This window comes from Stylophora pistillata, chromosome 1 (assembly GCF_964205215.1).
Source record: "Stylophora pistillata chromosome 1, jaStyPist1.2, whole genome shotgun sequence".
Lineage (NCBI taxonomy): Eukaryota > Metazoa > Cnidaria > Anthozoa > Scleractinia > Pocilloporidae > Stylophora > Stylophora pistillata.
Genome location: NC_142519.1, coordinates 6,174,176 through 6,186,138, shown reverse-complemented (window position 1 = coordinate 6,186,138; position 11,963 = coordinate 6,174,176). Strand labels below are relative to the sequence as shown.

Below are 11,963 nucleotides of genomic sequence, written 5' to 3'. Positions count from 1 at the left end.
AGTTTCAACTTAGTTGATACAACCAATTATCTTGTTACCCCCACCGACGCAGCACCACAGTTTCTTTAGAAACTTTCAGCCTTTAACAATCAATCAATCAATCTTTATTTAGCCACGGAATCCTTATCACTAATAAGTGGTCTTCAAAAGAGCCGTGCACATTAAACTAAGACTTAAAAGTTAAACTATATTAGTATATACTAAAACAGTGGATAGCGTTGAAGGCGCGCTCTGATTGGCTATTCAAACTCCGCATATCCTTTGCAATTTACCTCCGAGCAACTCGGAAAAAAATGGCGTCTCGGTTTGCATCTGCGACAAGCGAAGAAATCACTCCGATTAATTTTTGGTGGTGTATATTATCTCACTGTTTTAGTATATACTAAAAAAACTATTCACCTCAGTGTCGGTGGTTAGCGGTGCATATTTACCTCGCCGCTTCGCGGCTCGGTAAATATTCATCACTAACCACCTCCACTTCGGTGAATAGTTGTTAAATAAATACTTAGATAGAAGAATCTTAATGCACAATTTATTAACCTATAATGTACAATGTATTTACCTATAGAGTACATTGTATTGACCTATAGTAAAATCCTAGATAGAAGAAACTTAATGTACAATACGGTCGAAGCTCCCGTAAGCGGACACCCTCGGACGGGTTAAAAATGTCCGTAACTGGAGCTGGCCGCTTACGAGAATGGTTCTCGTAAGCGGCCACTAGAGGTGTAGGGGATAGATGGCCGCTTACGGGGAGCTAACCACTTAGCTTGCCCAGCTAACCACGTGAACAAGCGTATCATTAAGAACTGTCGACTCAAGAACACCCAAACACCATAAACAAGAACGATGAAATACTCGGACACATTCCTTTGAAAGACTGTTGTAAGGGGAAAGCGAGTAAACAGAGGAGCCGGATACGGCTTAGAAATTCCTTGCCAGTATATTTTTTAATTGTGACACTAAAATGTCTCTGCCTTGGCTAAAATCGAAACTTGAGTGCCTTGGCTACAATGTGCTGACAACGTTGTAATTCCAGTCACAAGCGCATATGCTTCGAAATGTACCGGACGTGGATGACGACAAAACAAACATTGAAATATGTTGTAAAATCATTGTGACGAACGGCAATGTAAAATGGTTGATTGATAAAAACAAGATAATGTACAGAGGTTGTTGATTTTCTTTCGGGTGCCCGCTTACGAGAGCTTAAAAACAAAGAAGAAGTCTAAGTCGTAATCCCTGAAAGTGTCCGCGGCCGCTTACGAGAATGTCCGCTCACGAGAATGTAAAAATACAGAGTTTGTATGGGAGTTAAAACGGGGTTTCAAACAAGGCGGCCATTACTAGAGCTCACGACGAAGGGCTAACGTTCGAAACGTCAGCTTTTGTAATCGTTACGGCGGCCAATTTACCATTTCAACTTTGTTGACATATCCAAATTATTTCGTTACTCCCACCGACGCAGCCCCAAACAGTTTCTTTCGAAACTATCAGCCTTTATTCGTGTGTAGAGCTGTCCGCTTACGAGAGTGTCCGTTGAGAGAGCTTCGACTGTAGCGCCAATTCAAAATAGTGGCCTGCTTAGCCTCAGCTGACTGGCTGTTCCATGTTACTGCGCCCCTATAAGTAAAGCTTCCTTTAGGGCCTCAGTGTTCGGTCGCGAAATAAAGAGGTTATGTTGCGCATCTCTAAGATTATACCTGTGAATAGCATTAATGGTTGATTGGTATATGGGTACAAGATTATTTTAAGTTTTAAACATTAAAGATTTCAGTTGCTTTTCACGTCTGTCAGCGAGGCTATCCCAATAAGGGCATGAAGAATCGGGGCAGAGCTGGCATCCCAGTTAGACTCAGTAATTATGCGTGCAGCCATGTTTTGAAGTTTCTCTAATTTTTGGGAAAGACCATTACCAATACAGCCCTAAACAGCACTGCAATAATCGAGATGCGGAAGAATCAATGATTTGTAAATAGTAACAAGGGTACTCTAGGGACCTATCGGTCTTAGCCTCCTCAGGGCAGCTAGTACTTTTGCAACTTTACCGATGACTTCGGAGATGTGAGCCTCCCACGAGAGTGTTTCATCAACCTGAACGCCTAAGTATTTGTAACTATTGACTCTCTCAATTGAATGCCCATCAAGAGAAATGTATGGATCACTAGGGAGTAAAGAGATTTTGTGCCTCGTTCCTGTAAACAGACATAAAGACTTAGACGCTTAGAATCGAGCCATTGCTTCAGATTGCCCAAATTATGAGTCAGGGTTGAAAACAACTCATTAGGGTCTTTGGAGGCAAATGTGAGATTAGTGTCATCAGCGTACATTCTCACGTCCGATCGGAGGCTACAGTTAGGGAGATCATTAAAGTATAAAAGAAAAAGTAGGAGGCCAAGAATTGAACCTTGAGGCACCCCACAACTTATGAAACTAGTTTCAGAATTTACATTGTTTATAACGTAACCTGGGTTCTATCTGAGAGGTATTCTCGGAAAAGATTGAGACTAACACCTTTAACCCCATACAGCTCCAATTTTGACCGAAGGATCTTATGATCCATAGTATCAAAAGCCTTCTTTAAGTCAATAAACAGAATGGCATTTGTCAATCCGTTGTCGATATTGAGATACCAGTTGTCTGTAATGTCAATGAGAGCTGTAAGGGTAGAATGCATAGGTCTAAAGCCAGACTGATATTTGGAAAGTAGCCTATTATCATTTAAATATGAATAAACAGAAAGAACAGAAATTGGCCTGTAGTTGGCTGGGTGAACTTTCGAGCCAGTTTTGAAAATTGGAGTTACTCTACAACTCTACCAGTCTTTAGGAATAATTCCCTTAGAAATAACTAAGTTAAAAATATATGTAAGGGAAGACGCAATGGATGGAAATGAAAGCTTTAAGAGGTAAGCTGGAATACCGTCGAGGCCATCAGCCTTGCCCACTGGAATATCATTTACAATTTTACGCAGATCATCAGTAGACAGCAGTTCGAGCTCAGAGGTGCTATCACATGGTTCTATAAAATCACTAAAACTGACACGAGAGAAATTGATGTTTGCCACTAATGAATTCCGGGCCAATATCGACAAAATGCCTGTTAAAAGCATTACTTAGCTCATGAGAGTCAGTTATCACCGTGTCACTAATAATCAATTTCGACACCGGAGCAAAGTTTTTCTTTCGCTATAATAACGTGTTAATTCCATTCCAAGTCGCTTTAGCTTTCCAAACGTTATCCTCGACTCGAAGAACGAATGATAGTAATTCTTTTTGGAGGCCTTGATAGAATGGTTAACATGATTCGTAAGTCTCTTATATTTTGCCCCGCCATTCCAACTGATCATTGGTGACAGTTGCGATACGTTTTCTTATGTCTGTTTCCCGCATCAATCGTTTGACCTCAAGGGTGAGCCAGGGCAGCATTAAAGTTTCTAACTCTCCTTTTCTTAACAGGTGCATGAAGGCTGGCTACTGCTAGAAATGATCGCTTCCACACCTCCCATGCAACAGTAGGGTTATCAATCTGTTCAATGTTGTCCCACGGGACAAGCGTTATGTCATTGACAAAATTATCAGGCATAAAATTTTCATATTGCCTCGATTCGATGATTCGCGGGATCGAGCTAGGGCATGTTAACTTACGAGAGACAGATCAAACTATGGTCGCTACAATCAATAGGAGATACACATGATGTAGCAAATTTGAGAGGCTCGTTGGTAAGAAATAAGTCAGTAAGTGATTTAGTACTTGAAGTGACACGCATCCTTGATCAATTGAGTATATTGAAACAACTCACAGAGATCAATTAGGTGACTAGTTTCATTAGCAGGGGGAACAGCCATCACGTCGCAGTTGATGTCACCTAGTATATTTGATTCAATATTTTCAGCTTCGATCTTTGCCAAAAGGACCTCGAACTTACCAAAGAGCTCAATTGGAGAATTCGGAGGTCTATACCAATTAGAGATAAGAAATGGCTTGGCTCTGGGTTTTTGGCCATACACTCATTGTTATGTACTAAAACAATTGTTCACTTCCACTTCGGTGAATAACTGTTAATTATATCACTATCCCTAAAGAGGAAGAGAAGTTCTTATTATAATATCGGCCTATTTAGAGTTGTTTGTGCTGTGATGCCAGTATTGTAATATGATTTGTTTATCTATATGTAAGGTTTACCTATAGCTAAGGTTGGATAGAGGCGGGAACTTGTTGGGTTTTTTTAGAAAAGGGAGAGTGTGCAAGACAAAAAAATAACACAATTCCGTTTATGCGTTTTATTCATCACAACTAAACTACGTGCTTCCACACCCTTCCATAATATAAAAGAAAATTGAACCTGATTGAACATCGATATCTTTCTAAGGAGTAGTTGTCATGGTAACAATGTAACATATTCACTACGGGAGTTACTCTTTTCCCTCTGCATACATGAAGCACTTCTTAATACGAACAAAGCAACACATTTCACCAGCACAAGTTGGAGAATTTTTTCTGCAGATGTGAAGTAACAAAAAGCAGCCTTTCTACAGGGGAAACAAACGCAAATGTGATTAGTAAATGAGAGCCAAAAAAAAGCATTACAAGGCAAAAAGGGTTGTATCTAAGTAAGTATAAAGTGAATAAAGGCTGATAGTTTCGAAAGAAACTGTTTGGGGCTGCGTCGGTGGGAGTAACGAAATAATTTGAATATATCAACAAAGTTGAAATGGTAAATTGGCCACCGTAACGATTACAAAAGCTGACGTTTCGAGCGTTAGCCCTTCGTCGGAGCGAAGGGCTAACGCTCGAAACGTCAGCTTTTGTAATCGTTACGGTGGCCAATTTACCATTTCAACTTTGTTGATATATCCAAATTATATAAGTATAAAGTGGATCGGCAGGGGTTAGATAGCAGGTCAGGCCTGAAATATATCACTATCGGCGCCACATTTCTTAAAATCATTGGAACAGTCTTAAATGGAAAGTAATTTCCACCCATCGACGTAAATAAAGCGAGAGTGGGTAAAAAGCAAAATAGAAAAGGGGAAAAAGTAATCTAACTTAACAAAGATCCTCGGCATATTTCTGCAAAGCAAAGTTATCATGCAGTTGGAATGATCTTCCTCTAAAGTAATCTACGTCTACATGCATAATATTTTGAGTCAGTTTTTCATAAGTTATTCGCAAATATGTGTTTTACGTCAAAAAGTGAACATTTGTAGAATTGCAAGCCAAGCTTACGCCTTGAACGGCAATGACTAAAAATGCATCACAAAAAAAGTTTTTTTCAAATTAACTTTGCGTTCAGATAAAGTTTCCCAAGTTTTTTAAGTGAAAGTACAGATTGCTCAATTGGAAGGTTTCGCGGAGTCACAATCTGCGTTAACTCTGAAACCCTTAAGACCTGATTGTCGATTCTCCCCTCTGGCTGCTACACATTTCTTTGTGAATTGGTTATGAGAATTTCGTGTTAGATCAAGATAACAACTTCTACCTGAAAATGCCGGTATGAATATCATAGAGAGAGGTTACATGTTCATCACTTCTGGATGTGAAAGGACTATAGCTGTGACCTTCGTGTGATACAGAGTTGCTTTACCTGTAATGGGGAAAGCTGAGGCAACGGAGTGGGATGGTCTTTTATACAACATTCAAAAAACTTGTCGATGCAACCGAGCTTATCACATACGTTGTGACCTGCCTTCTTCCAGCAGCCTTTTGCGTCAAGCCCGCATGCTATCTGCAACAAGTAACAACAAAATGATCCTTAAACATGCATTTCATAACCATTTTCCGAAGGAAGGCGATTGCGTTTTGCTGACGCGGATTTCTTAGGACGAAGTCGAGAAAATAATTTATCAAAACCGATATATGTATTGCTCAGGGCCAGGATAGTCTAAAAACAAGAGTTTAAACTACCTAATCTAATTGCCAAATCGGCAGAGTTAAAAATTGTCATGTGCGCACAAGCAAAATGATCGACTTTTCGCAAAATTTAATTAATCTGAGAACAAAATACGAGAGAGGAAGCCATAAGATGTGTTGCTTCAACTTACGATAGGTGGCGGAGATCCCTCGAGTTTGACGGGTTTGGATGGTGCTGCAGATTGGGTGGCACTGTAATCATTAAACGCCAAGGTGTTTTCTGGTAATCCAAAGTCCCTCACAACCTGTATCATCCTTTCATCATGACGCTCATCCAGGAATTTGAACACAACCTTGTGAAAGGGCATCTCCAAGGCCGACACATGCCCATACGCGGCAAAGGCACCGAGAAGCAAGAGAGCTGCGACAATCTTCATTTTGGCTCCAAGATGTGTGCACTTGACACTGTATCTTTGGAAAAACGAACGTGCCTTATATAGAATCCCTCACACCTCACATAATTTGAGCGTTTTCAGAGACAAAAGTCGATGCTATTTTGGTCATTGGCTGACACAGCTTTGTTTATCCAGTGGTGACCTCGTTAGGCATACTGTTAAGCTCATTAAATGTACGTCGGGCGAAAAAGATCCCGCTTGACTGTGGCATTTCTTTAGATTTTTAAGAGAATACAAAAGGAAAAAAAAAACATTACTCTTGTCAATTAAAATAATTTTTTTTTTAAACGGAAGAGGTCCTCGATGACGCTCATTGTTATGGAAATACGTTTTGAAAGTTGAAAAATAGCCCCGCTCTTTTCCTTTCTGCAAAAATCAGTTGGCTTTGACCTGCAACACTTACTTGTCGATGACACGGTGAAGAAATCTTGGTGAAGTTTTAAGTGTCTTTGTTTCAGTCACAGTTGAAGAGCAGGGGTTTCAACAGAAGCCAGCTGTTGAGCCTTCAAGTAGGTTTTCGTGTTTGGGGTTCGCCTCATAGCCCCTTTTCCGGGTACACCCACCTATTTCACCAATGGTAGCCGTTTATAGAAAAAAGATATTGAAACCTATCAGAGGAGACATCTCGACGAAGTTAAGCTGGTGTTTAAACGTACCATGCGAGGAACTTTGTTACCTTAAGAAAGCTCTAAATGATACATGGATCGATAGTAACATAAGTTTTAGGTTCTTTCGTTGGATCCTGGTATCAGGAAATATTTACTTGGCCTTCAAAAAGTTGCAATTATTTCTTTTACCTATAAGATTTTCACAAGAACACTACAATCTCTACAGCTGCGGATGTCCACTGACTTTGAATAAAAAAACACAACTGGAGTTATACTTTTAACACCAGAGCGTTAAGAAGCTGAGAGATATTTCAAAACAAGTAACTTTTAGACGCTTTAAATTGAGTAGTAACACGAAATCTTGTCGTTGCAAATATCAGATTTCAGACGAGTAGTACAAAAAAAAATCCCACAAGTCTGATGATAGGAAGCTATGGACGTCCAGACACGCCACTGCTCTAAGAAAAAACCCGTACTTTCAGTTTTATGTGCCTTTAACTCGAAAACCGAGTTCAGTGATTTCCATTCTTTCCTATTAAATCGTGATCAGAGCACCTTCATTTCCTGATGATGCCGTAGATCGGCGAAAGGTTGGAATAAAAAGGAATAAAGTTTAGCTCAAGGCCTCAATAGAATCGTCCGTTTAATCGACAAACTACTCAAGGACAACTTCAAAAGTTTACACATCTTTCTGTAACGCCTTCTTAGAAAGTATGAATTGTGGGTTCAGAGCTATCTTAAAATATCGATGAGTTAAACTAGCTCTGAACTTACACCACAGATTTCCCTTTTTTTAACTTTGCTGAAAGATAAACCTTGACATCTCGGTTACATGTTACAGCGGTAATGGATGTCTCGGGTGAAGTTCGCCGATCTAAAATTTGTAAGACTTCTTTTGTTGCTGATTATGTCGTAATTACCAGTTGTGGCGCAAAAGAAGAGTACATCAATATTCGTGGAAACCGTGGCAAGGAAATCTTGGTAAATTCAATTGCTAATTGTTGTCTTGTTTAACCACAGCAAACCGCCCTAACGAGACAGCTGAGTTATCGAAATGTTACATTGAGGACCGTCTTTACACCTCAGCAATTCTGTAATTTTTGGTGCAGTGTTCGGAGAAAAGCTACTATGTCTAGCTAGTAAAATTGGTAAGAAAATTTTAGCAAAATTAGGGTTCAATTTTGTTCGGAATTTTAATATCTTTCTTGCTAAAAATTATGATTTTAGGTAGGTAAAGATCTTGCAAGTTTTACATACTTCCAATTTGTGCTTGAGAGTCAAGAAGCCACAATGAACAAAATTTATTATATTGCCTGTAGAAATGGGGTTATAGCCTGGTTTTAGTGACTGCTGAAAAACTGGCTTGATTTACGTCTTCTTTATAATCACTAGTCGTAACTTCCTTACAGAAGTTTCTCTCTGTTTTAGAAATAATGTTATGTAAACACAAAACAAAGCAAATGAAATTTGACCACCGGGAAACAAAGAAAATATTTGAGATCTGCTCAGACTAGTATGAAGTTCATTAAGTGCTTTGTTAGTAAGTTGCAAATCGTAATCAAACATGAAACAAAAGGGCTTATTAGTGATTAGTAAAGGATGCCGAGATTAACTAAAGATCTACTGATTATCTGGCGTCAGGTAACTTTGTACAGTCCCGTCTTGAAGTACGATTTAATGTACCAATATATCTGCCAAACTGATCTTACATCAAAAGTTTTACCTCTATATCGGGGGAATAGCAAAAGCGGGCTGCAAAGGTTCTAGCGTGCTGTACATTTAGACAAAAACCAAAAACCTGGCATGTCCCAGACTCCACTACCCCAAATGTCCAACGCTCTCTTTTCTGACAAAATCACAGCTATTTCATTACGCACCATTGATAGAGAGAAACGTTATGTAGATAGATTATACCATGTAGTAGATTGGATTGAGGGAAAAATATTACGAAACAAGATCACAACTTGTGCCACAAATACCAACAAAAAAGCTCCCTATTCCAACATAATAAGTTGAAATGGTAAAAAAGTTACATATGTTTCTAAGTGAGGAAAAGTTTTATCGCTCATGGCCAAACCTTTGTCTGGTATTGCAGATGAATTACTTGACCTTTAACAGACCTATTATTTTCTCTCTGGTTGATGTATAGAATTATCTACCCCCTGTCGAACCCTCCTGGATAAGCTGAAATACACGTTATTGATACCACCCAGAGAGGAAAATTTGCCTCATTAAAAAAGCTCAAGTGTATATTTGGAGTGCTTACCATTTAGCCAAAAATAAAAACGGAAATTCTGGTCGGAAAACAAAAGGAAAAGCTGTATTCCGGAACGTCCAACTGAAAACTGTGGATGACTGGTTTATTATCACTTTGGGTTACGTTAAATGTAGATTTTTGAGTTGTCGCTTGTTGTGGAATAACATGTAAAACATTGATCAGCCTGTTGCGAAACTCTTTTTTTATTCCATTCGAAAGTCCTTTCCTATATAAGTCCACCTCCAGGATACAAACCACACTTAAAATCCCCCCTTACGATATAATTATGAGAACAGATCTTCAAATTAAAATTTTACGGTGATTGTAGGATAAAGGTAACTCACTGACAATCTGTGGACACGACGAAATCTTAGAAGTTTTTGAATTTTTTTGCTTTGAAAATAGTTACCCCGCTTAAACCTTACTGAGATAAAAGTTTCAATTTTCAAGAGCTGAGAGTGATCAAAAAAAAAAAAAAAAAAAGTCACGGTGAAACAATATATTCCTCACAAAGGCTGATGACACAAAAGAGGGGAACAAAAGTAAGAATTAGATGCTGAAATTATCTTACTTATTTCAAAAGGTTTGATTTCTCTTTGTTCCCGTCCAAACAAACAAAAGTAAGGGAAAAGTCCTTCAAAGCTGTTTAAACTGCTTTTGTCCCACGAAACGTGTGAGTGCGGTGTCACGGATGTCTATGGTGTATATAAACAAACACGAGCTAGTCTTTGCACATCGTGTTTCCCACAGCACACAGGAAAGGAATAGACATGAAAGCAATAGTAGCTTTGCTGTTTCTCTCGGCGCTGGCCTGGCATGCCCAAGCGGAGATGGAGTACCATCCACAGGCCATCTTGAATTATCTTGAGAGGGAAGATCGTGAGATGGTCAGGAAAGTTCGCGGCCTCTTGAAACTGCAAGACCATGGACCCAGCTTTAAGCCATCCTTCAAACCATCTTTCAAACAAACAGGAGAAATGATTCCACCGCCAATAGTAAGTAGTTATGTATTGAAAAAAATTGAAATTTGCTTTTTGCGGGCTCTTCTCCAGCCTGTTGACCAAAAATAAGCAATGTTACAGGTAAAACTTTTGCGATGAAAATTATTTTGATTCTGAAAGATTCTGACGGAAACCTGCATGGATCAACCCAAAGTCTTAACGACAGATTTCATTCACTGTGCCTTTTTTAATATCATGCTTGAGTAACTCAGTATATCAACAGGGGAATATTTAATGAGCAAGACCAAACTTCCATTTCGTGGATGTTTCAACTAAATTCAGAGAGTCAATACCTTGCCTCCGACGGCTTTTTTCTTTCTTCGAAAAACAATGGAGTTTAAACTGAACAGTTTTGTTACACCCTAGTTCAGATTTTTCAAGACTGTCCATTCATGTCTACAGAGTAACCCAAACTCTGACCTTAGATTTATGAGAAAAAATGCTAAAATTTCAATACAAACTTCTTAATTTTTTTTCTCTTTTTATAGAAAAAGTGCGTGGCTCAAGCGCTGATCTGTCATCATAAAGCCGGAGAAGATGCTTGTGAACATCTCAAGTGTATCAAGCTAAGTGGATGTTGTCTGAAGGAAACAGGGATTGAATTTCGTCCACCTCCATTTGTGGTGCGTATTGACTTAATATTGGTTCCTTCTCCCTCCCTTCCCCCCCTCCCTCCCTCCCTCCTCCCCTCTCCTTACCTAACTACCTATCTACCCTGTCTATCCAATCTACCCTACTAAGCTGCTAACTTACTAAGCTACCTTCTACTTATGAAGCTACCTTCTCAAGCCCTAGCTACATAGAGGGAGGCAAGAAAACTTTGCAGAAGTGTTAGTTTGCAGTTTGGCGATTTTTTTGTGTTTGTATGAACAAAGTTCTGCATCTTGAGAGGAACGAAATTTTTGCTGAGTAGATGAACGTTTTTTGATTTTTGTTCAAGTTGCCGAACTTAAACAACGAAAGAAACGTAATATTTTGATGTCTTAGTTCTTGGGTTATACAGAGGGAAGTTGTAAAATAGATGATTCGTAGATGAATATTTCAAGTGATTCCGAATACTAAGATCGCCAACTGAAATTTTATTCGCACGCGGAATTTGCCTTTTGATTGAAGGAAACAATTGTTGCATGTTGCAGTTTTTCAGTTGATTTTTACAGGACTTGCCTCTTTTAATGTGAGAACCTATTTTCGTATCAATCTAGGGATATTCGCAAAACTAAAACTCACGAAATTTTATGTTACACGATACCTTCTTCAGTAACCACCCATCGACCTACCCCACCTCTTCATTATTCACTCGTCTAGAAAAATACAACAACTTCTGAGATTCCAACTTCAGGCAGGGATGGTGTACGCGTGCACATATGAATGAACAGCTAGCTCTAGTTCTTTGAGAATAAATCATGACATCTTACGCCTGTGTTGCCGTCATTCTTCGAGTATTAGCTTTTGTTTTCATTGTGACGAAAAATAAACGATTTAACTGGTTTTCTTTGGGTTTTCTTTTCCATCACTACAGAAGAGATGCCTGCCGATCATTCCGTGTTGCATGCTGGGAAGTGAGACCTGCGAAGAGAAGCTGTGTTGTTTTGTGCGATTTGGAGAATGTTTGAAAAAGCTTGGAGACAACATAGACGCATAACTCATTTGACCCAACGGACGGAAAAACGGAGTTAATCTTGAAACCAAAAAATTACCAGTAGCTTTAAAACGATATCAAGTTGTCATGTGTATACTTTTGTAACATTAAAGAGCCTGATTGTGATAATTCTCTGGTCTCTTTTAATTG

At 39.1% G+C, this 11,963-nt stretch overlaps 2 protein-coding genes across 2 annotated transcripts; one reads left to right on the top strand and one right to left on the bottom strand.

Moving 5' to 3' along the window:
- Positions 1 to 4,268: 4,268 nt before the first annotated feature.
- On the bottom strand, positions 4,269 to 6,342 carry LOC148741010 (uncharacterized). The gene is made up of 3 exons (XM_088733149.1): positions 6,045 to 6,342; positions 5,588 to 5,728; positions 4,269 to 4,532 (listed from the first exon to the last, which is right to left on the bottom strand). Exons 1-3 carry the CDS (start codon positions 6,288 to 6,290, stop codon positions 4,416 to 4,418), a joined length of 504 nt encoding a protein of 167 aa, XP_088589275.1. The 5' UTR covers positions 6,291 to 6,342; the 3' UTR covers positions 4,269 to 4,415.
- A 1,478-nt stretch (positions 6,343 to 7,820) lies between these two features.
- Positions 7,821 to 11,942, top strand: LOC111334601 (uncharacterized). The gene is made up of 4 exons (XM_022940391.2): positions 7,821 to 7,897; positions 9,757 to 10,168; positions 10,663 to 10,797; positions 11,694 to 11,942. The coding sequence occupies exons 2-4, from the start codon at positions 9,944 to 9,946 to the stop codon at positions 11,814 to 11,816; spliced, it is 483 nt and encodes a 160-aa protein (XP_022796126.2). The 5' UTR covers positions 7,821 to 7,897; positions 9,757 to 9,943; the 3' UTR covers positions 11,817 to 11,942.
- Positions 11,943 to 11,963: the final 21 nt, after the last annotated feature.